The 24198-nt window shown below is 54.5% G+C and overlaps 3 protein-coding genes across 9 annotated transcripts; 1 reads left to right on the top strand and 2 right to left on the bottom strand.

The window, feature by feature from the left end:
• Positions 1-634: 634 nt before the first annotated feature.
• Positions 635-7254, top strand: VAMP1 (vesicle associated membrane protein 1). The gene is made up of 5 exons (XM_059935169.1): positions 635-800; positions 3469-3595; positions 3790-3948; positions 4625-4676; positions 5092-7254. Coding segments are annotated over exons 1-5 (357 nt in total). The 5' UTR covers positions 635-798; the 3' UTR covers positions 5109-7254.
• Positions 7172-15490, bottom strand: TAPBPL (TAP binding protein like). Of its 5 annotated transcripts, none has more exons than XM_059935163.1 (7): positions 14975-15489; positions 13935-14153; positions 13513-13785; positions 10742-11080; positions 9809-10111; positions 8559-8642; positions 7172-8367 (listed from the first exon to the last, which is right to left on the bottom strand). In XM_059935163.1, the coding sequence occupies exons 1-7, from the start codon at positions 15033-15035 to the stop codon at positions 8324-8326; spliced, it is 1323 nt and encodes a 440-aa protein (XP_059791146.1). In that variant the 5' UTR covers positions 15036-15489; the 3' UTR covers positions 7172-8323. The 5 variants fall into 5 exon arrangements, with proteins under 5 accessions (XP_059791146.1, XP_059791147.1, XP_059791148.1 ...); XM_059935164.1 differs by having other exon boundaries at positions 13935-14150; XM_059935165.1 differs by having other exon boundaries at positions 15423-15488.
• A 132-nt stretch (positions 15491-15622) lies between these two features.
• Positions 15623-20087, bottom strand: CD27 (CD27 molecule). Of its 3 annotated transcripts, none has more exons than XM_059934428.1 (6): positions 19931-20087; positions 19611-19742; positions 17008-17160; positions 16711-16800; positions 16326-16445; positions 15623-16103 (listed from the first exon to the last, which is right to left on the bottom strand). In XM_059934428.1, exons 1-6 carry the CDS (start codon positions 20064-20066, stop codon positions 15979-15981), a joined length of 756 nt encoding a protein of 251 aa, XP_059790411.1. In that variant the 5' UTR covers positions 20067-20087; the 3' UTR covers positions 15623-15978. The 3 variants fall into 3 exon arrangements, with proteins under 3 accessions (XP_059790411.1, XP_059790412.1, XP_059790413.1); XM_059934429.1 differs by having other exon boundaries at positions 19638-19742; XM_059934430.1 differs by lacking the exon at positions 17008-17160.
• Positions 20088-24198: the final 4111 nt, after the last annotated feature.

Here is a 24198-nt window from a genome sequence, read left to right as displayed (position 1 = left end):
CGTGAGGGGCTGGTTGGCTGTGTAGAACGGATGAACGGAGCTCTCGTATTTACTTTGGCCACGGGAGCCTGCGGCTCTGCCTTGATGGATTCAGCCTCCTCAGAGCTGTCAAAGGCGGGGAGGTGGGGTGGAGGCCGGCCAGGTCCGAGCGCCAGCGCAGTGCCTAGACCACCGAACCTCCGCGGCCCCCCAGCCTCCAGAGTCCAGGCCACAGCGAGCCAAGGCCCGCCCACCGCTGTCAGCGGAAGCGGCGTGATTGGCTGGAGACGCCGGCGCCGGGGGCCGTGGGCGGGCCCGGGCTTAAGGAACTGCTCAGCGATTGGCTGGGAGGCACCAAAAAGGCCTAATTCAAATTGTTGGAGCCGCCCTTCCAGGGAGCGGGCGCCTAGTTCCACCCCGCCCCGTCGCTTAGTTAGACAGGTGCGAAAACCAGAGCTGTATTGGCCAGATCCTTCCGGCACCGCTCCTTTCCAGAGTCAGGGTGAGAAGAGAGCTGTGACTGGCCGATTTTCAGGGGCGGGCACTCTATGCCTTATCCGGGCTTCGCTTAGGGACTGGCGCCTGTCCTGGGCGTGGATTGGGCCGCAGCGTTGTCAGCGTGATCCGGGGGCGCGGCCAGCGCTAATAAAGATGAGCCGGGGCTGCAGCTGCAGTAAGTTTCACCGCAGCTAGAGCTCCGAGTGGCTGTCTAGAAGCGGAGCTCGGCGGTGCGGTCGGCTTCACCGCAGTGTTCCCCGGCCGGGTGTCTCGCCGCAGCCTCGGGAGAGAAGACGGACCTCTCCTCCTTCTGTCAGAGACATGTGAGTTGACCCTGGTGTGGGGGGGCGCGACACCTTGCCAACTCTCACCCCCAGCGCCGGACTCTGCGGGACCGAAAATGGCGCATTGCAGCAGCTGCGGCGACGCGGGGAACCACCGCCGCGCGCCGCCCGCAGGCCGAGCCACCCCCGGGGAGGGGAGAAAGCACCCCATTCCTGCACCAGCCGCAGCCGGCACCCCATGGGCGGGGCAGGGGCGCGGGGGTCCCACATTCACTGCCCCCTCTCCTCTCACCTGCGGGGCTCCTCAGTCGAGTCTCGGGCGAAGGTGGGGCGCGGAGGCACCCGGGAGGGGGCTCCAGGACCTTTCTTGTCGTTGATTGAAGCTGTGCTTGGGGCCTCTGGAAGGACAGTCATGGGTGCACCTGCCAGTTGGTAACTTGGGTTGCTCTGCGGTCTGTAGATTGTGTACGCCCCTCACCCCGACCGTGACGAGTAGCCCCCTCTTGGTAGTGAGCGAAAAGCTCCAGAAACTGATCTGCCAGTTCCCTGGCGCCAGGTGAGCGGCTCACAAAGACTCAAGGGGCAGTGGCATATGATTCCAAGCAGCCATTCATCCCAAGGCCACCCGTATAGGAGGTGTTTTCCTGTCATTGAGTCTTAGCCAAGTACTTGGAAGAGAAATAGAGCTAAGGATCCCCGCCTCCCCGCCCCACCACCTTCCCTCAATACATTCAATTTAGTCTCTAATCATCAATTTAGTCATCTGGCCATGGTCACCCCATCCCAAGATCCTGAGGGAGAACTATAGCTAGACACATGAAGAACGTCCCTTTCTTTCTTGGAGTCTTGGCCTGGTCCTAGATGTATTTGTGTTGCTTCTCTTGGTGACAAAAAGGGAAAAGATTTACTTACATAAGGGTTATAACTATCCCTGGATATGTTACTCCTGCGTGTTCCCAACTCCCAAGAAGTAATAAGTGAAATGGTCCCTTCAGATGCTTTATAACGATTTCCCTTTTTCTCTATTTGATTTCTACAGTTTTAACTGTATATGATATTCTATGCGTTTTGGCCAAGCCCTAGGATTCCTTGTGTTTTCATTTTGGGGAGGGGGAGCCTCTTCAGCTGACTGGTTCCCAGTAGCATCCATGTGGGATGAAAGGAAGGAGGTGGGGAAACCATGGTGACTAGAAGGGCATCACGAGGTCTCTGACCTTAATCTTGTCATTGGTGCCACCAGCCTGGACTGCTTCCAAGACTAAACACTGGCTACTTCCTACTCATTGAATTTTCCGCTTTCACCAGAGAACTAGATTGTGTGGCACAGTAGTAGCATAGGAGTCTGGTGGCTGCCATAGTGTTGTATCTGTCCTTTGCCTCCTTTGTGCCTTAAAGGGAAATGGGAAAGCAATTCTTTTAGCCAGGATGAGTCAGGTGTAATCTGCTAGTATAACCTCTCTGAAGGGTTATTCTCTTTTGAGACTGAAATTTACTTACTTAGAGAGGAGGAACTTCTGGGTATTAGTTCTATTGTGAGTAGTCAAGGCTTTTCCTTTTCGGTGACTTTGTGATGGTTTCATCCGTAGTGCATTTACTCTTGGACTGCTCCTATGAGGTAGGTTTTGTGAGATTCTGCTTCTGTTTGAGGAGTTCTTATTGTAATTTCTTTTCTCCATCAAATTGGAGAGATCGCTCTCCTACCTGTGACTTCTTCCTTGGCAGAGAAAATCTCATGCCTTAGGTTAGACTTCAGGGAATTCTTGAGGAGGTGAATTTAGCTTCCATGTGTTGGGATGTGGAGAGGAGTTTATTCTGAGGATCCCACACTGGATTATTCTCCCCTAAGGCTAAGGGAAAGGGTGTATGGTCTCTGTGCATAGCAGTGTAAACCAAGATTTCTAGTTGGGACATCAGGAACTAGGAGAGTCTCCTGAGACTGGATGCCAAATCTAAAAAAGGAAGGGACAGACTGTCTCTGGTGCGTGTACACTGAGGACCATTTCCAATATTTTTGCTCCCTGTCTGTGCGCTTGGAACACTTTTGCAACACAATTGCTTTGGGCCCCAGTTCTAAGTGAAACCCCAGTCTTCTCTGCCGAAAAACAAAGCAAGCAAACAGTCCTGACTCACTGCAACTACAGAGGCCTTTGGTGATTCTCCAAGTCGTCCTTACAGTGGCCACGCTGTACTAATCATTGCATGAAACAACCAATAACTGGCTCCCCTTCAGCAGAGTCTGTCAGCTTGGCCTCTCTTTTTATATTCAGGCTTTGCAAAAAAAGAGTTGTTCAGTCTGTAAGCTTGTCCGGAGGGTTGAGTTTTTTTGTAGGTAATTCTCCTGGATTGGAGTTTTCCAGTTTGACTTCATGTGAAAGGCTTCTGGGAGGCAGAGAAATGCCACTTAAGCCAAGACTGGCCCATTTGTCCCTGTGGCCATTGTGCCAGAGGTTGTGTTTGAGTTTGGGTCAGAGGATAGCCCAGATGAGAGCTCTTGATGCCACCTTGGATGTCGCTGAGCCCCATCTGTTACAGGATCTTTCATCTTTTGCTTTGGGCCTCTGTGCTGCATCTCCCCACTTGGTATTGCCAAGGAGCTGGAATCCCTTCTATTTGCATGTAACCGTATCACCCTTGCTTTGGTGATATGGGGTGAGAATGTATGTGATTCCTTTCTTGTCTTGGTCACTCTGTGCACTTCCCTCCACAGGTCTGCGCCAGCTCAGCCACCCACCGAAGGGGCAGAAGGGGCTGCCCCAGGTGGGGGTCCCCCTGGCCCTCCTCCTAACATGACCAGTAACAGACGACTACAGCAGACGCAGGCACAAGTGGAGGAGGTACGTGGATAGCTTTTTCTCTGAGAGTTTCCAAGTCATGGAAGTTGGGAAACTTCTCTTTATCTAGAGGGGCAGCTAAAGGCTCTGGGAGACAGGGCAGGGCGGAGTTAGAGTTAGAGTTCGGCAGGGCAGACTTGCTGTTCTCTCCCCGGCTCTGGGGGAGCTTAGCCGCTTTGCTCCTGCGCCCTGCTCAGGTGGTGGACATCATGCGTGTAAATGTGGACAAGGTCCTGGAGAGGGACCAGAAGCTGTCAGAGCTGGATGACAGAGCCGACGCTTTGCAGGCGGGCGCATCACAATTTGAGAGCAGCGCTGCCAAGCTAAAGAGGAAGTATTGGTGGAAAAACTGCAAGGTGAATGTTCTTGTCCTCTCCCCCTTATTTTCCTGGGTCTCAACACATAGGAGGCGGGAAAACCCTCAGGCTCCACAATCCTTCCCTCTCGCGATCTGTGCCCTGCAGGACTCTTGGGAGGCAATCTGGGAAGCCTCCTTCTCGAGCTGCATTACCCGAATTGGCCACCAGGGTACGCTAAAGTGCTCAGAACCACTAACTGAGGGCCAGGGGAGACCCTGATGAGTTTGGAGGGGTTAGTCAAGCTGCCTTTTCCCAAAGGACCCCTGGAAAAATTCTTACCTGACCCTTCCTGAGTTACACCAACATCGACACAATGGCTGGCGAAGCTATATATTTAAATACCTGCAGCTTTTGGGAATGAGCTGAACACTTTTTGATGAAAAACGAACCAGTTGACTAAAGACCCAAAGTCTGCACCTGCTCTGGTGTTCCTTTAAAAGCCTCCAGGCAACAGGAACTAGGGAAAAAGGAGCAAGCTGCAGACCCTCTGATGTTTCTGAGAAGCGCCAGCTGTGGTGCAGGGGTTATTGTCTGATGGGGAGGAGCACGAGGGGTTGGGAGGCCTTCAGCTGTCCTGGGGGCGTGTGGCTTCTTCCACTGTCCGAGTCCCTGGTCCTGGCTCCGTCCTCCTTCCCCAAATCCAAGGGCTTGTTTTTTGTCAATGTTTCCTCAGATGATGATCATGCTGGGAGCCGTCTGTGCCATCATCGTGGTAGTTATTGTAAGTAAGTATCGCTGAGGTTGCTGGTGGGGTGAAGAGGTGGGAAGGTCCCGGCATCTCCTCCCAGCCCTGCCTGTCTGCCTGCCTGCCTGCCTGCCTGGGGAGTGGGGCTGCTCTGACTGAGGTATGGAGATCGTGGCCAGGGAAGCATCATCTGGTTCGGGAGGGCGGAAGGGCAGAGGTGAGGGACTTCCTTGCTGGACAAGCCTTCACTCTGCAGGACTGTGGGGGAAGGTGGTAGCTCCTGTTCTGAGGAAGTGGGCTGTGCTCCTTCCCACTGGCTTGGGTCAGAGGGAGCCGTGGGGATGGGACACCTACAACTACACCTGAATGTCTAGTAACCTGATGTAATTTGCCCTCTTGTTTTCTCCTGTCTCTTTTCTCTTTTCCATCTGGGACTTCCTGATTCCTGTGTCCAGTCTACTTTTTTGCTTGAGAATGTGCCACCCCTGCCCTGTTCTCCATTGCCATCCAAACTCATGTCCCTGTCCTGCTGTTTCTCCCCAGAGCTTCCCCATCTGCCTTCCTCCATCCCAGCCCTGCTTCTCCATCGCCCACTCCTCCCCTTCCGTTGCCCTCATTTGCACTCTGTCCTACGACACTGGAAATGCTGCTCGTGGTGCAGTCTTGAATTAACTACCTGAAGAACAACAGCTGGCATCTCCTTCCTACCCTCTCATGTTCTCTCAAGTTCCCCCAAAGCCAAAAGGAGTTGGGAGGCCAAGGGATGGGGAAGGGGTGTAGCTGAAGTGACGTGCTCAAGAAGGGGCCAAGACTGGGACGAGGAGAAGAGTGTTGTGCCCATGGTGTTGCCAGGAAAGGCCAGGCCGCTGGCCGGAGGAGGCTGGGAGCAGCTGGGAGGAGGCCCCCTCACCGCTCCTGTGCCAGGCCTGCAGAGGAGCCTGGGCCGGGCCCAAAGTCCAGCTTGGTCCTGGTGCAGGACTCTTTTAGAAAGTCAAACCTGTTTTTCACAGTTATTTCCCATCTGTTAGTCCAAGATCTTCTATGTCTTCAGGGATCTTAACAACCTTTTACTTTGTCCTCCAGAGACCTAGAGAACGCGTATTAATAGCGAAAATATCAGGACTCTCGTTCCCATCCTAGGAACAGTCCCACAAGCTCATACCTGGAAGGGGCTCTTGTCCACGTTTTCTACAGCATTCTGTATTGTTCGTGAGGGCATCAAATAATTTCATTTAGCCAAAGTTTGAGCCTCTCAATTTTAGTTATTGGCATAGATAATGAGAGAATGCCCGTTAGTTATAGAGAAACAGCGAGTCAAGGGCCTAATCTGAAAATACCAGGCTTGGAGGAAGCCACTTCTCACCCTCTTGTTACAAGCGTCCTGTACCTCCCTTGCTGTTGATGGAGGAGGATGAGATGTCGGAGGTGAGGAGCCCTGGAACCTCTGGGAGTCCTTCCCCCGACACCACCCCCGTGTACTTGCCAAAGACAGGGATGAGGAGAGGGGCCCTTCCTGAGGCCCGGCCGCTCCTGAGCGTTGGGAGAGTGCGGTGCCCCCGCCAGCCTTGGGGTGGAGGTGGAGCCGTCAGCAGGCGGGCCTGCTCGTTGACTGCTGTGCCACCACGGCGCCTTCCCATCTGGAGCGGCCCCTCTGTTCTTCCCGCAGTATGTTCCCCTTCCAAAGCACCCCTGCCCGTCTGAATTCCCTTTCCTTTCCTCCTCTTTGCATGGTTTGTGGCACAGACAGTGGGACCTGAGGATGGAGCTGCTCAGCCTGTCTCGGGGGCCGGTGCTGGGCTTCAGGAAAGGGCACTCAGTGGGACAGACCTGGGTGAGAGGGGAGGAGGGCCGGCTGGGAACAGAACGGGGACCGCCCCACGTCCCGTCGTTCCTTCCGTCCACCAGTCCACCAGCAGGAGGAGGCTGGGCCAGGCTCGCTTTCCACGCAGCAGCATTTCGTTCCGCAAAACCATCCTTCCTCTCCCTTCGCCCTGTTCCCACATTCCCTTCGTCCTGCCCCAGGGCGGGACGGAAGAGCTGGACGAAGGCAGTCTGTGTACCCTCCTAACGGGCCCCCTCGAAGGCCTCCACTCTCCTCTGGGCTCCCCTTACCTAATGCAGGGGGTCACCGCTGGAGAAGAACCACCACTGTCCTCGATGTGTCCCAAGCCTGGAGCAAATCCGCCCTCTTGGCCCGCCCCATCACAGGAATCACTTCTGGGTTTCTGTCCCATCTGTCCCAGGTGTAGTTGGCTTTGTTCTTCTGGGGACGTTAGCCCTTCTACTCTCTTTCTCACCCTGCCCTGTACCCCCCTCTTGCTGTGTCTTTGCCGCCTCCCTTCCCTCCCACCACCCATGTGCATGAGCAAATATGCAGCTAAGCCTGGGGCTCGGCAGTCACGCGAGGCCGGGTCTCCACGGCCCCTCTTGGGTTTGCCGTGAGACGATGTGGCGTCCCCACTGTGTGTCTGTCATCACCTCTCTGTCTTTTTTTCTAACCCCACTCTCCTACTTGTACAGAAATAACAGTTGTACTTCCACCAAAGGCATGTGGCGTATTTACCAATTTCCTGTATCTGAACAAAGGCAAAACAAAAATACAACTTCCTACCACTAAACCGACTTGGCTCTTGTTTGGGTTGGGGTGACTGCAATGGGGCGGAGGCGTCTTGTTTCTCTCTAGTTCCTTTCTGATGGTGCTCTGCGCCGGAAGGGCGGCTTGCGGGTGCTGTCGGTCTTCTCGAGATTCAAGAGCCGGGTGCTGGCAGAGGAAGCGGTCTCCGCTCTCAGCCTCCGTGCCCGAAGCAGCCCAGCTCTTCAGGTGTGGGCGACAGGAAGCCATGGCAGGAAGCTGAGCGGGCATCTCATGGACAGACACCCGCAGATCTTCTCAGACATCTGCCGCCTCCTCCCTCCAGGTCCTGGGCCAGGCCCTGAGAAGGCCCCCAGGCGACACGCCCTGCTCCCCACCGTCCCCATGCACAGCCGTCTTCTGCCAAGTTCCACTGTGCTGACCAGGCCCGTTTTAAAATGACTGAAAGGAGACCTCTGTCCCCTGCAGCCGCGGCAGTGACGGGTGTGTAAGTGTCCTGAAATGCCCAGCAGCTGTGCAAAGGTGCAGGAGCTTAATCGCAGCTCAAGGTTACACTGAGCCACTGAGGGGGGGCCCCAGGGTCGCCTCTGAGGGTCTTCGTTTCACACCTCAAACACTTTGCCAGCGGAGCAGCGAGGCGGGGCGGGGCAGGGTGGGGCGGGGCGGGCCCCAGTGTGGGGAAAGACAGGAAAGTGGAAAAGCTTTGCTTCCGAGGACATGAGGGCTTTTCCTGGGACAGAGTTCAACGATTGTGCGTGGCCGTCCAACCCCATCCTGTTCCACTGTCCCTCATCCGCTCCTTTCTTAATTTTTTTGTTATATTTTCCTACCACCGCGCCTCAAACCTGGCTCATGTTTTAACCTCCACCCAGACCTCCTGCCTTCCTGCCACCCCCTCACCTCTTCACGCTTTCTCCCTTGGTATATCAGCCCAGGGCATGCAGTGAAGGAAGGCAGAGGCCTGCAGAAATCCAGAGCCACAGTCAGTGATCTGTGCCTTCTTCGTATCTTTCTTGGGGCCTCTTTGAGCTCTGGGACTCAGCTTAGAGTCCTTCTGGGAGAATGTGACTCTTACATCTAAGGCAGGAGAGCAGCTACCCGGAGTGCCTCGGGGTCCTGGCAGGCCTTGGTGAGGTAGCTAGGAGAAAACGGGAGGGAAGGAAGTTGGTGTCAGTTGGGGTAAGCCCAGAAGCTGGGGGCTGGGGGGCCGGCTGGAGCTCCGGATGCTTGGGTTTCATCCCTGGTCTGGGTGTGGCGGCACTTAGAGCAGCTGATCTCCAAGTGAGTTCGGTCAGGGCCAGAGCCGAGGGTGCCCAGGCTCTTTCTTACCTTGGCGTCTCTGCACTCCCAGGAACAGCAGTGCCAGGAGGAAGAGGCTGCTGGCAAAAAGGACTCCAAAGGCCGTCCTCTGCTCTGTAGGGGACAGAGGTGTGGACGGGGCTCAGTGGCGGGAACCGTACTGAGCGCTCACGTGCAGCGTCTGCCCCGGCAGGAAGGACCGGGCGCGCGCGCGCGCACGCGTTCAAGCGTCCCTGGTCGAGGAGCTCTTATCAGGTGTTCTGCTCTCACCCAGGGACCAGCACACAGTGGCGCTGAGACCTGCTCAGGGTGGACGTCCGTGTGTCACTCCGCACAGAATCCTCTACCTCTTCCCACCTCAGGACAACCTTTTTTCAAACGGCTTTGCCTGGGAGATTTAGTTTAGATTAGCTGGTGATAAACTGAAATTTTGTAAACAACTGGGGAATGATGTAAGCTGAGGCAAAACCCCAGTTTCGGGGAAGCTTACGGTCTCATGAGCCACCAAGTAAGGCATTGCGAGGTGCCGACTCTTTATGGTATAAGACCTTTCGAAGACATTCTGTGGCCTCGGATGAAGTTCCAGCTTGAAGGCCTGTTGTTATCTGCCCACCAATAGCAGGAGGGGGGTTGAGGCTCTAGGGGAATCAGCCTACCTATTTTTCACATTTTCTGTTTTACCATTTCCTAGGCAGGTGACCTTGGGCAAATTGCTGGACATCTGCAAGTATCAGTTACTCATCCCTAAAATGGGAGGAGAACCTGTGCAGGCCCACATCTGAGTGCTCAGTGCAGGACTGGCTTGATGCAGATGCTCAGTAAATACCATCGCCTCTCAAGCTTCACGGCCACAGCCCCCTTTCCCCACACACCCTTGCCTCTAGCCGTGCAGGCCCCCCAGTTCTTTTTAGCCTGTCTTATAATGAGGCCTTCACACGTGCCGTTCCTTCTGTCCTGGTGTTCCCTGCCCCCGAGCCAGCTCACCCGGCTTGCAGGCCTCCCCCAGGTCATCTTCCCTGACTACCTAGTCTGTCCCTCCCACTGGGCTAAGCTCCTCGAGGGCAGGATGAGGAATTGTTCAGCCTTGGTCTCCAGCTCTCAGCAGTGCCTGGTACCCCAGAACTCGGCGGGTAATAAAGTCTCGGAGGACGTGGGGCGGGACCTCTGGAGGCTGTCGCCTTGGGAAAGCAGCAGCCGAGACTGGGGGAAGCAGAACAAGGCCAGAGGGCAGGAGCCGTGAGCCCAGGTGTGGTGGTGGGGAAAGGAGGGCACTCCCATACCTGGTGGGGCAACCCAGGTGTCGGCCCCCAGGGGCTCCTCCAGGGAGACGTGGGTGACTTGGCAGGTGTAAGTGGCACCCACAGAGCCAGGCTCTGCCGTCAGGGAGGAGGAGATGCTGTAGGTGCCTGCCACGCTCTGCCGGAGGCTGGAGAAGGAGGCGCCAGAGACTGGGGCCGGGGCTCCACCCAGCTCCTCCCGGATCCACGTCACACTCAGGTCCAGAGGGTAATAGCCAGTGACGCTGCAGATGAGGGTGGGTGGCAGAGCTTCGCTCGCCAAGCTCAGTAGTACTTTGGGGGCAGCTGGAAGAAAGGAGGGGTAATAAAATCCCACAGGCGTCACGGGGACAGCAGAGGAGCCAAGACCCTTCTCCTCCTGCTGAACCTAAGAGCAGGCTGTGGAGGCGGAAGTGTCCTCCTCAGTGAGGTGCCAGGCGGCGGGGAGGATAGTGGTGGTGAGGGGTCCACCTGGATGCAGGACGTAAGGGGGTACGATTCCCACAGGTAACTGAAAAACAACAGCAAAACCAACGAAAGGTTGGCTGGCTTCTCAGCATCACCACAAGCCAGTGATTTTAAAGGCTAGCCTCGTTGAAATAGTGCCCGCGGTCAGGACCGCCCCCACGCCCCTGCTTGGTTTGCGGCTGCTCCTCCTCTGGATGTGGTCCAACAGGACTGGGGTGACTGGAGACAGCCAGCCAGTGCAGGGCAGCAGGATCCTGGGCTGGGAAGCTTCTCAATGGGATTATCTAGAGCCTGACGGGAAACTCCATCTGATGCCATCTGCGCTTCTAGGATGGAGATGGCATTCAGGCTGCGGGAATGCAGTCTGCCTCTCAGGAAAGTGCCCTTGTGTTTGATCCCATTCTGGAAGACACTCTCAATAGGCATATCCCTTTCCCTCTTCCCGGGATAACTGAGTCCTGGCCTCACCTTGGACGTCGAGCTGGATGATCTGTTGAGCTCGGTAGAGGGAGGTTGTGATCTGGCAGACGTAGGCCCCCTCATCCTTCAGAGTGAGGCTGGGTAGGGTGAGGGAGGCGTCCCCAGCCATGAGCAGCTGCTGAGGCTCCAGGGTGGCGCCCTCCCGCTTGGCCTGCCCCCGCCCCGTGGTCCAGCAGTACACCAGCTGGCCACTGCCCTTATGCTGCAGCCGCCACTCCACGCTGGTGATGCCCAAGCCTGGTGCCACGGAGAAGCCACAGTGCAGGGAGGCTGAGGACCCCAGCAGGAGATTCAGGAAGGGGGTCTGTGTTGTCACCTGGAACTCCACTGTGGGAGAAAGAGGGGTGATTGTGGGCCACTCCCTCCTCCTTGAGGCCACCTGATCTCTGAGCTGTGGCAGGCTCGGGGTGTGTTGAGAGGCAGCATGCATGCGTGGTACTCCTAACCATTTTGGAGTCACTCACCCCTTGCACAATCTGATGAAAGTTATGGACCAGGCAAATACATATGCAAAATTATGGCTTACTGGGACTTCCCTGGTGGTCCACTGGTAGAGAATCCACCTTTCAATGCAGGGAACGCAGGTTCGATCCCTGGTCGGGGAACTAAGATCCCACATGCTGTAGGGCAACTAAGCCCACGCCACAACTACAGAGCTCGCGCGCCTCAACGAGAGAGCCCGAGTGCCACAAACTACAGAGCCCACACGCCACAACTAGAGACAGAAAACCTGCACGCCACAACTAGAGAGAAGCCCACGCACCACAACGAAGATCCCTCATGCCTCAATGAAGACCCCGCATCCTGCAACTAAGACCCAACGCAGCCAAAAAAATAAAAGAAAAAATTTATATTAAAAAAAAAATTATGGGTTACTGTTGACCCTCAGGTAAGAACTACTGGAGGGGCTTCCCTGGTGGCTCAGTGGTTAAGAATCCGCCTGCCAATGCAGGGGACATGGGTTTGAGTCCTGGTCCGGGAAGATCCCACATGCCACGGAGCAACTGAGTCCGTGAGCCACAACTACTGCGCCTGCATGCCTAGAGCCCGTGCTCTGCAACAAAAGAAGCCACCGCAATGAGAAGCCCCCGCTCGCCGCAACTAAAAGAAAGCCCGTGCGCAGCAACGAAGACCCAAAGCAGCCAAAAATAAATAAATAAATAAATAAATAAAAAAGAAAAAAAAAGAACTACTGGAGTTGCAGTCCCAGCTTTTGGAAGCCCGGCTCTTCCACTTAACTCCCTCTGTGGTCTTGGGCAAGCCCCTCAGTGTTGCCGAGCTCACCTGCTTAGAGCAAGGCTGCTGAGGAGACTAAAGGAGACAGAGCTGAAACAAGCACACAGTGGTGGTGTCTGAGCCAAACGTGCTGAACCCCAGTCTAATGAGGAAAACAATCGGACAGATCCAAATGCTGGGACATCTACAAGACAGTGGCCCGGCCTCAAAATCGTTCAGGCTCTGAAGACTGTTCTGGAGTAAAGGAGGCTGAAGGGACAGGACAACTAAATACAATGCGCAATCCTTGTCTGAATCCTGGACTTCAAAAACCAAACCAAACCCCCCAAGGCTATAAAGAACACTACAAGGGCAATTGGAGAAGTTTGAATTTGGACTTCATATTTGATAGTATTATTGTATCAGTTTTAAAATGCCTTAAGTACGACAATCGGGGCGGACCCAGCCATGGTGGGGGAGGTGAGGACGGTCCGCCCTGGCAGGCAGGCAGGAGTGTTTGATCACTGACATGGTTCAGAACTGCCAGTGTAGGCTGATGGTGAGGATACGTTCTTCCGTTATCTGCACACTGCACCCCCCCTTACTGCCTGCACCCCGGGTAGACCACTCCCCACCTTGGGTTGCTGCTGAGGCGATGGTTTTATGATTATGGAGAACATTCATGTCTTTGGTTATAAACTAACACATGCTATCCGTGGAAGCATCTGGGATGAAGTGTAGAGATGTCTGCCGTTTACTTTCAATTAGTTAAGCGGAGGGGAAATGGAGAGAAGATGAGGGAGGGGGAAAGGATGTGCAACATGTTAACAACTGGTGAATCCAGGTGCACGGTATACAGGTGTTTATTATTCTTTCACCTTTTTTTGTAGGTTTGAAATATCCCAAAATAAATGAGGGCAATGCCTGGCCATGCTAGGACTATGGTTGACGCTGGACAGACATGAGGACCCCTCTTCTGATGTAGCAGGATAAACTTAGGTTGGACCACAGAATAATTTGAGTGTTCTGGAGCTTTCTAAGGATAGAAGGGTAGGCCCCTAATCTTCTCTGGATGTGGCTGTCTTTTCTTGGAGGCAAAATATTGGATTCCATGAACTTTGGAGAAACCTATCATCATGTTCTCAATTTTCTGTGCCCTCTGAGATGTGCAAGGTTGGAGAGGGCGAGGACCAGGTTCTACTGATAGGAGATAATGAACAAATTCTGCGGGCCTGTGCTCTCCTCTCTCATCTTGACCAGGCTAGCTGTTCCCTGGGAGAAGCTGGCGCTCGGCTCACTGAGACAGCTGTGGACAGCATACGCAAATAGAGCATCACAAGTCTTATGTCCTCAAGTCACGTGGCCAGGTGAAAATTATCCCCATTTGGGGTCTTTAGGAAGAAAGGACTGAGGCCTAGGGGACACCCTGAGATGACCAATGTGCACAGAGGTGGACTTGTCCCCTTCCTTCTCCTACTATTCCCCCATTTCTGACCCCTTGAAAAAAATCAAAACTTTCTTTCTGCTACTTTTCATTTTCTCACCTTCAGTCCGCACAGTCCCCTGGGGGCTCAGGGGCAGTTTCAGCACGGGATGCAAGACAGACCCATTCTCAGCATCCCCAAGAGTCTTCATCACCATGGAGATACTAGGTCCCTCTCCAGACACTAGCACGTTGGTGATGAACCAGGCTGCCGTCTCCACCGTGGCCTTTGGCCTGGCCTGGAGAAAATAGCGGGAGATCTCACAGGTCACCTCTTTCCCGCTGCAGTCAGCATGGAGCAAGGCCTCGGCCTGGGGAATCTGTATCAGGTTCACTGGGGAAGAAGACGGCAGCACAGAGATGGAGCTGGATAGAGAACACCTGGGCTGATGGGAAGCAGGTGTGGGTGGGTGTCCTTGGGAACTGGGCTCAGGAACTGGAGGGAGCCCAGAAGGACTGGGACACAGGGTGGAGGGCTCTTACCTGAGGCCTCGAAGGTAATGAGTGGGTCGTCCTTGGCCAGTGTGCCCCCTTGGAAATCCGTGAGGCCTTCCAGGGAGCCATCGTCCGGCACTGGCACCTGCTTCAGCACCAACAAGGCCTTCACCATGTTCTCACTGCTGGCGAAACCTCCACGGTGCCCACCTTCCCCCATCAGGAAGCAGTCCAAGATCACGTCCACTGGCCGCCACTGCCTTTCTACTGCAGGGAACAGGCTGGGGTGAGCACCCTCTTGCCCAGAAAGTTACTTCTATACTTGCTCCCCGCTACCCCAAACTGTCGAGTCATCAAGGGGTAATCTTCCCCGTTCCTAGCTGCCTCTGCGTCCAGCTCTGATCCTGTTTTACCCAGAACCAGCTTTCTGTGAAGCACCTGCTTCTCCACGTACATACTTCTTGGTGTGAATTATTTAAAGTCCTGATTTCCCTTGCTCAGATGGATTTATGAAGCTTATTTCCACCTATCAATGGAAAGCTATCTCTTCAAAGGAATTCTCAGCAAAAGCATATAAATGAACAAAACTGCATTGGGAGAGGAGACGGGCTTGGTTGCTAGGGCGTTGGCAGCCGTCTCAACTTCCCAGTCAGCCCCCAGGGTCTGCTCGCTCCGTGCTTTTACAGGTGGCCTTCCCCTCCCCCACCTCTGGGGAGCATCCCCCCCTCCGTGATCTCCTAGCTAGGGGCCCCCCTTCCTCTCCTGAAGGTGTCCGCTCCCAGGCCAGCTCCCTCTCCTGTAGGACAGCGGGCCCACCACATCCACCGAAGCGGCCCCTCATTCCTTCGTTTGGCCCTTTCCCCAGAGTTCTCAGTCTCTCTCCCCGTCACAACTGGTTCCTTCCGTTACCAGCCGCCGAATCTTCCACCTGTTGGGCTCAGAAGGCGACTGGAAGCCATTCCCGGCCCCTTTCCCCTTCTGCGACCTTGGGGAGGGTGGCGACCTTGGGGAAGGTGGCGACCTTGGGGAGGGTGGCGACCTGATGCTTCTTTAGCCCGACACACCCCACCGGCCAGCCCCCGACTCACCGGCGTCTGCTGCCCCGGAGAGAGCCAAGCAGACCAGCAAGCACCACCCCTCGGAGCCCATGGGGGCTGCTCTCAGGCCCTCCTCCCCCGCCGGCCCTCCTCGTGCCCCGCGCTGGCCAGGTCCGGGCTGGAGAAGGGGCTCCAAACACGCCTGCCTGGCCGACCGCCTGGCCCCGTCAGTCCTCTCCGCCTACTTGGCTTTCGCTTTCACTTTGAGGAAGTGTCACCGAGGCTGCCTTGGCCTCTGGCTGAAGCCATTGGTGCTGGAGCCTGTTCACTGTTCTTTCTTTACACCTTCTCCCCCGCAAAAAAAAATCCCCCGGTGATTTCAGGACCTGACTTCACGGCGTGCGCCCTTTTGCCCTTCTGCTCCCGACCAGCCCCAAGAAAGTCAAGATATGGGAAGGGAGGCAGGGTAGAGGAAGGGAGAGGCTGACGACAGACTCACCCTCCCGGTAGCCGGGACCTTTCCCCACTTTCTGTGGGAGCTTTAACTGCCCGCCCCGCCCCAACGCGCCCCAACCCGCGTGGGCCCCAGCGCGCCTGCGCGGGAGAAAGCTCCGCCCTCAGATCGCGGGTCTGCAAGTAGGGTGGGCGTGGCCTGCGTGGGGAAACTGAAATCTCAGAGCTGGAAAGCTGCAGGCGCTGAGGTCTGTCTTTTTATTTCGCCGAGTTTCTAGGTCAGCGGTACACTACGTGGGCCTACCGTAGGCGGAAGTATGTCTTCCACCTGGAGCCCGAGCCCTCTTGCAGCACAGGGGTGCAGTTGACACACCCGGGCTCCCGCTTCCCGCCCTCCACCTCGTTCCCCTGGGTCCTCGCCACTGCCAGTCTCGAAAAGGCACACAGGACAGTTTCCCAAGTCGGCACACACGAAAGGGTCCCGATGAGAGGGTGGTGCTGAAATTGGAGGTGCCGGCTCTCGATCCCCCTGGACGGCGGGTGGGTTGAGATGGAGGCTAGGACTTGACTGCAGTGACGGCCCCCCTCCGCCGAGCGCTGGCTCAGGGGTAGGAAGCGGGCTCTGGTTTTCGGTAATCCTCCTGAATGGGGATGGCACTGCCCTCTTCCTCCCTGGGGCAGCTGTAAGGACAAGGCTCTGCAGGCGCCACTGGACTTTCTCTCGTGTCTGCAGAGGGAGAATCAGATGAACGTTGATCGGCGGTGGAGGATGGGTGAAGGGAGAAGCAGTGAGCAAAGGCGGGCTGTCAGGAGGGCCCCAGCTTAGAGGAGGGGAAGAGAAGCCACAGGGTGCTAAAGATGGAGCTGGAGAGATTCAGTGAGGTTCCAGATTGGGAGGCAAAGCCGAGATGGTGGGGTGGGGTGCAGAAACCTGAATTTTGTCTCTTACTTAATCTATATTTTCTTTGTTGATGGAGGAACAGGGCTCCGACTATGGTGAAAGCAAGAAACATTCCAGAGAGGAGCACAAAGATGCGGATGCAATCCGCGCTGCACAGGGACCTTTGGGCTGTGATGGGATGGGCAGGGGTCACAAGGGGGTTTGGGGGAGGGCCTAGCCCTTGACTCCCCTCAGCCCAGCCCTCCTGTCACCCCTGCCTCTCCCCTTTCCCCACCTTCCTCCCCTACCCCCACCATTGGACCATGTCCTTTCCTAATCCCTGGACTCTGCTTCTCTCTCTTCTTACCCCTGTTCCTAGGAGCTTTCTGGCTGGCTCCTGGACCCTCCTGTGTGCATTCTCTCTCTCGGGGTGGGGAGTGGGGAGAAAACTCACGTGACCAGTGGGTAGAGAGAGTTGGGGCAGGAAGCCACCTGGAATCAGCCGGAGTCCGAATATGCTGGCCTGTCCTGGCCTCTGGTATCTCTGGAAAAACAGAGCCAAGATGGGCAGCCGCAGGGGGCCCCAGAGGGCACAAGGCTAGGCTGAAGGCCTAAGCGGGCCTGGGGGAGACGCGAAGGCCGAGACAGGCAGGCGAGGCAACATATGTGGGACTGGGCATGGGAGAGGGGGTGCTGGTTGGGGTGTGACCCTTACCCCCAATGACCAGACGAAGAGTTGCCTAGAACTTACCTTCAGCATAAGGTGAGTGGGAGGGTTGTGGGTGTGGGTCTGGGGCCTGGGCTGGACCAACACACTCTGTACACTCCTTGTCCCTGCACTGCCAGCCCTCGGGGCAGGCACACTCCGCGTTGGCGGTGAGGGAGCAGTTTCGAATGAGAAGACCTGGTGACAGAGGAGAGGGAGGGAACACACAGGGCCCGCTGGCTTAATCCCCTTCCCCCAACCCCCCCGGCCTGCCCCTCCCCCACTGTCACCCAGTGCCTTTGCCATTTGTGTTATTGTTATTCAATAAAAAACTCAGACCTTTTAGAAAATTCACGGTTCAGAAGTAGAAACAGCTTACATAATTTTTCCTCTTACTCACTGATGCTTTTAGAACTTCTTATTGAAGTCTGCTTATAGAGAGGTATACATGTCACAAGTGTAAAGCTTGAGAACTGGGACAAATTGGACTCACAGGTGTAACCAGCACCAGATTAAGAAACAAGATGACCAGTCGTGTTCCTTTCTAGTCACTATCACCCTCCCCACCGAGAATAGCTACTGACTTCCTAACACCACAAGTTGGTTTTGCCAGTTTTTGAGCTATATGCATGAATCATGCGCGTGTGCTCATTTGTGCCTGGCTGCTTTTACTCAGCTCTTTGCGAGATTAATGCATAGTGTTGAGTGTGATTGCAAATCGTTTGTTCTCACTGCCATCTAGTGTTCCCCTGTGTGAATACACCACCATTTATTCATCCGTTCTACTGTTGGTGTGCATTTGGGTAGTTTCCAGTTTTTAGCAATTGGACATGGTGCTGCTGTGGTCCCCAATAGGTTTTTAACTTTACTGACATCCTTTGCCTCTAAAATATAAATTGTATTCAAGGGTAGAGGGCAGGTGCTGCGTGGCTGCCGATTGGTGATACTGGGGGAGGTAGGTAGGAAGGGCGCTGCATGGGTTGGGCTCACGGGTGTTTGGGGGTGAGATGAGAAGTGTGACTCTGGGGAAGGTGATGGCACCCGGATGTGGGCCAGGCCTGAGCGGGAGCCTGGTGGGGTAGGGTGCACTCATGAGAACCCAAGGAGAGGAGCCCTGACAGGTGGGAGAGGGGTGCAGAAAGGGACATCTGAGGATACCAACCCTCCCAGTTTCTTTAGTGTGCGCCTTTTGTCAGGAAAGGGTGTAAATTCCTTCTCATCTTTATGCCCCTGTGGCATCTCCTTTCTGAATTCTGACTCATGGTTGCTACTAGAACTTGGTTTCCTTGTGGCTCACCAGGAATTGTGAGCCAGTCTGGACAAGGATCTGCACAGGAAGAGCAGTGATGGAGGAGGGAACGGTGGTGGTGGAGACGGGAATAGGTAGGAAACGTGAAGAAGATCAGGGAGGGTATCTACCCAAAGGGATGGGAAGGGTTAAAGAAGGGGCTGGGATTGGTTAAAAAATGAGTGAAGTGCCATTGTTTTCAATGGAGTCTCCAGAAACCTGGGAGTTCTCTTCACCATGTATAACCTGTGCACAGAATTCCATGCTGATTTCAGGCACTTGTCCATCTTACAGATGGGAATACTGAGGTCCAAGAGGACCAAACCCATTCAGCCTCTTTCCAGTGCCCTGCCTGAGTGCTTCAGGGATCTGTGGGCTGAATCTCACAGAGGAGGATCGTGGGTTGGGCTGGTCTGGAGCAGAGTGGAGGGAGCTCGGACTGGCTCAGTATTGGGAAAAGGCCTTCCACTGGGGCCTGCAGAGTGAGTTGGGGAGGCTTTGACTAAAAAAAATACCAATTTTGCCCAGGTTGTTGCCAAGAAGAGAGAAGCATCCATGAACAATCATATCTGTAAGTTAAGTAGACCGAGGAACACCTCTCGTGTATTTCATAGGTTGCCGTTTGACTGATTTGCAGCAGCAAACCCTTGTATTTATTTTCAAGAATACAGTATTAAAAGGCCTACTCAGACCAATGCATTTACAGGCGAGTAATGTGGTTCAGCTAAATAGTCCTCCAGAGTGTCCTGCTGGAGAATATTTGTTCAAAGGGGCCACTTTAGATCTGCTGATCTATGTACACTGGTACATACATAGTTTCTAAAATTCTAGCTGAAATGGAGAAATGATGAAAGTATTCATAACACAGCTGCTGCTGTTTCATTTCTTAATTTTAAAAAAGATGAAATTACAAAATACATAAAGACACAAGCCACATACACATTCATTTTCCTGCATTGGCTTTTGGACAAAAAAAGGTTGTTATCCACTGACTGGTATTGCTATGTCCTTAGAAAGATGTTTTCCAAGTTCCAGACAAATGTGCACTCTGAGAATACGGCCCGTTCATCAGTGGGGAGGAGGCTCGTCTAAGATCTCGGGTCCTACAGCAACTTCCTACTTTGTATTGTCTTGATCCTAGCCATAGACCCCTTCTCAGCAGACCCTCAAATTCTGCTTGCCCCTTCCCTGAATCACTCCATCACAGCTCTCCCTACCACATCAACACACACCGCCCAGGGCGCCCCGTTTCCCACCACGGGCTCCACTTGCCGTAGCCTTGAAGCAACTGAAGCTCCTACTCCCCCCCTCTTTGCTTCTCCGTACCCACTCTGCTCCCCCAAATGCTTGCCCATCTCACCAGAGGTACAGTGCCGGCAGCTCTCACAGTGGGGCCGGGTGTGGTGGTCTGGCGAGAAGGAGACCCCCGGTGTACACGGATCACACTGAGTAGCTTTTTCATGCTGGTCACACTCTTTCACCAGGAACGTTCCTGTGAGCAGAGGTCCAGGGTCAAGGCCCAGGGAAGGCGGCTCCCTCACCGTCTTCAAGGTGCTGCCTCTTGGCCTCTGCAGGATTCTGCTCCTTGCTTGAGCTCAGACTCCCTCTCTGCGTCCCTCCACCCCAAGCCTGGTCCTCTCTCTCCATACTCAGCTAGACCCTGGCAAGGCTTCCTCTTACCTGGCTCACACATCTGGCAGCACCGTTCTCCCTGAGCCAGGTAATGCTTTTCCGGACAGCTCTTGGAGGCTGGGGTCACTGAGAGCCCTGCCAGGGTCCCCAGAACCCACAGCCAGCAGGGAGGTGGCCGGGCCATGGCTACTGCCCGGGGAGCTCTTCCTGCCCTGGCTGCCGACTTCGGGCCTTGGGGGAGCTGGCACCTCCCCAGCCAGGCGCTGGCGCCTCTTGTTTGCACCTCCCGGGCCTGTTTTCTCAGAATTGTCCCCGAGCTGGGTGGCAGGCTGACCTTTGATGCAGTTGAAGTTCTACTGTAGCTGTTTCTCGCTCAGGCAGCTACCGCCACCCCTCCCCCTTTCCCATGCGCTGGGTACTGGGTGCTGGGAAAGCATTAAAGGGCAAACTCTGTCAGAAGACCTGCTCTCTTCAAAGACGCCCCCAACACGCCAGCCTCTCCGTGACCTCTGCCTCTCTTCCGCTCGTGAAGAATTTAACTCTGCCCGCCGCTTTTATAAAACGTTGGATGTGCGTGGACACGCACGCTCCTATTCAAGCACCTGCACGCAAAGATGCCCACGTTGCCCCCCTGTTCACAGCTGCGTGTCCCCACGCCTCTTCCCACACCGCTTCTTACACAAAGATCAGCAGTTTAGGGAAGGCAGGGAAACCAGAACTGAGTACGGGTCCGCGCACTCTTATCTGAAACTCTTGGGGATCGGACACGTTCAGAATTTTTCAGATTTGGGGAAGAAACCAGCACCACACGACACCCTCACGGGGCTGGAGCAGCGCTCACCACCAAGCACAGCATTTCTGCAGCAAGACTGTTGACTCTTTCAGTGGGGATGGATAACAAGTCTAGCCAGCCTCACATCAACTGACGTCTGGTTTCATGGCCAAAAGAGTTTGCTATCGGATTGATTGTTCAGAATTGCAAACAAGAGACTTAAACCTGTGTCTCTTCTCTGTCAGGCTGTGTGCTAGGAGCTCACACATGATCATTTAACCGTCCTGCCAGCCTGTGGTATGGGTGCCACCCATTCCCAGCTGGCCCCCCTCACCCTCCTATCGTCTTTATCCTCCCCTTCCCACCTCTGGCTGTGTTCGCCGTTGGTCCTGGAGCACCTGGGCATCTGCTCTCCCAGCCGTGGGCACTTGGGATTAAATGTTGATCCTATGGGTCATTGTCTCCCTACTTCTGTGGTTCTCTTGGGAAGACTGATTTGGGGATATTGGAAATAGCTGGACTTTCCCCTCTTTGAGTCCCAGGAACACATGGGTCATACAGCCCACCCCCCCACCCCCACCCCTCCTCTTTCCCCAAAGACTGGCTTGTTTCTCCAGGCCACTTTTTCATTCAGGGGCTTTGCCGTTGTTTCCACACTGCTCATAAAATCTCACACCCCTGGGGCTCCTCTGTTAGATCTGTTCTCTGTCTCATTCTTCGGTTTCCTTTCTCTTCATTTTTTCCATCCTCCTGTCTTTCCCCAACCTCCTCTACTCTTCAGGACGGTCCTCTCAAGTGGGAAGCCACACAGGGGTGTGATTTGAAAAGTTACTTGTGCAAAACCATCCTTTTGACTATATCTGGCCGGGTGCCTGAATTCCCTCCTCAGAGAGCGTTACCCTTGGGACCTGAGGATTTTGCTGTCACGAACAGTCCTGCCCGCATTCCCAGATTATGGTCTATATCTTCACTGTCAGTCTTTTTTTTCAGCCACACAGCTTGTGGGATCTTAGTTCCCCCATGAGAGATTGAACCCAGGCCCTCGGCAGTTAGAGCTCAGAGTCCTAACCACTGGACCACCAGGGAATTCCCTTCACTGTTAGTCTTTTTTTTTTTTTTAAAGAAATCTCCATTTTAATTTTTATTTATTTATTTATTTATTTATGGTTGTGTTGGGTCTTCGTTTCTGTGCGAGGGCTTTCTCTAGTTGCGGCGAGTGGGGGCCAGTCTTCATCGCGGTGCGCGGGCCTCTCACTGTCACGGCCTCTCTTGTTGCGGAGCACAGGCTCCAGACGCGCAGGCTCAGTAGTTGTGGCTCACGGGCCTAGTTGCTCTGTGGCATGTGGGATCTTCCCAGACCAGGGCTCGAACCCGTGTCCCCTGCATTGGCAGGCGGATTCTCAACCACTGCGCCACCAGGGAAGCTCCACTGTTAGTCTTAAACTTCAAGGCAGGCATGGAGAGACGTGTGGGGATGGAGGAGACCCTGGAAGAATGACAAGGTGTTGGGGACCTTTAGGGAGAAACTTGCCAAAAGGGGGAACTGAGGATGCTGAGAACTAGCAGCCTCCACTAGACCCTGGGCTCCCCCTCATGGGTCTCTGTTCTCTGGGCCAAGGCCCATTCCCTCCTCTACTCATCACTTCTCTGGGCGGCTGGGGGGAGGGTAGGAGCAGGGTCTGCCTGGCTCTCCTGGAGTACTGCTGGCCAGGAGGAGGAAAGCCAGTTTTCTGGCCCTGTCTCTCTTCTGGATGAATGGAATGACTTCATCTGCCTTCTGTGCTTTTTGCACCAACTTCCGGTGGGCCTTGGCCTGTCCTGGGCTGGCATCCTGGACTGGACAGCCTTTTCTCTTCTCTACAGACCCTGTAGGTGCAGCCTGCTGACCTCTCTCCCCCGCAAGTCCTCCACCATCTCTTTCTCTTTGGGGGTTCAGCTTCTCCCCACTCCCGGCTGGGCCGAGATACATGGTCTCTTCCCAGCAGCTCCCTCCCTTTCTTGCATCTACGGAGACAGGCCCACAGAAGCCCTTCACCTCTGACAACTTTCATTAGTTTTGAGAAGGTAATCTGGAGCAGGGGAGGCAGCCTGGATGTCAGCTGGGGTCCCCTTACTCCTTATCCCTAGACAAGACACCCCGCGTCTTCCGGTCAGGGCAGGTCCCGGGCAGAGTGGGAAGAGGCAGTGCTGTGGACTTGCACGGATTCCAGTGGGTCCGGTGTGATGGTCACCTCTGCTTCTGCTTCCTCTTTCAGCTGAAGCCTTGTGCCTGCCTCTCTGCTCCTGGATATTCCCGTACCTCTGCCCCGCCACAGGCCCCAGATTGGGGACACAGGGCTTTCTTGGATTTTCCTCTGAATCAACTATAAGCAGAAATCTGTTGGGTGTGGCAGAATTTTGCTGAAGCTTTAGATCTCATAAGGATACAAGTTAAATTGCATTTTGGATATTCTGGTTCTTAATGGTCCTTCCCACGAAGCAGTAGGGGCACCGAGCATCCTGGCTGTCCTCTCTCCTCCTTTTGCCACAGACCGCCTTTCAGAAACCTGTCAGGCAACATCCCTCCACTCTCTTCAGTCCCTAATCCCCACATCAGTCTTGGCCCTTTATAAATCTGTAATCAAGTCCTCAGCGGAACTAAACTCTCCCTTAGAAGGAAGTTCTGTTCTATTACATAGACATCAGAAATCATATTCCCCAGCCTTATCAACCAAACCCTCAGTTTTTCTAGTCTTCTTTGTCTTCCACTCCATTCCTTCTTCTCCCGACCCCCCCAGGCCCCCAACACTTTAGATACTCCTTCCCAGCAAGGCTTTGAGAGACCAACTAGGCAGGACAGTGGGGTGGGCTGCTTAAGGGTCTGGGTGCTCACATCCCAGTTCTGTAGTTTGCACCCCTGGGACTCCTCAGTCTGGGTGACACGGGGGACTGACCAACTCTGGGCAGTTCTTCCAACCTCTGACCACTTTTCAGTATCTCAATCCCAGCTCCTAGTGTCTCCTAGCATGTAAGGCACCTACTAAATATTAGATGGTCCAGCCTCAGCTTTGTTCCCTGGCAGTTCTATCCACAATTATAAAATCGAAGTTTTGGAGGGCCCAAGGCCACACTGACCTTGTAAATTCCACTCCTCATCCATTTGACAGGGATTTGTTGCATGTCCATTCTGTGTCAGGTACCGTCTAAGTAATGGGACACAATGATGAAAAAAAATAAACAGCTGGTTTCTGCCCTTGTGGGGCTGACACAACAGTGAGAGGCAGATATTGATCAGATAATCTCTAAGACACAGGTGAAGTTCTTAGCAATGGCCATTATTGCCGCACCATGAAGGGGAGAGTCAGGGTGCAGGGATGGGAGGGTTGGCGGGTGTTTCAGCCAGGAAGCAGAGTTTAGCTGAGGTATGTGGGCTCTGAGCTCCCACCTACCTGAGAATTGTTTCTTCCTTTGGTTTGGGTTTCCAGACACCACCCTATTCTTCCTTTGACCACTTCTCTTCTTTTGATCAGTGGTAGTTTTTCTTTTCTTAAATACAGATTATATA

This window comes from Balaenoptera ricei, chromosome 10 (assembly GCF_028023285.1).
Source record: "Balaenoptera ricei isolate mBalRic1 chromosome 10, mBalRic1.hap2, whole genome shotgun sequence".
Taxonomy (NCBI): Eukaryota; Metazoa; Chordata; class Mammalia; order Artiodactyla; family Balaenopteridae; genus Balaenoptera; species Balaenoptera ricei.
The sequence above is the reverse complement of the archived record's forward strand: the minus strand, read 5'-3'. Positions and strand labels throughout refer to the sequence as shown.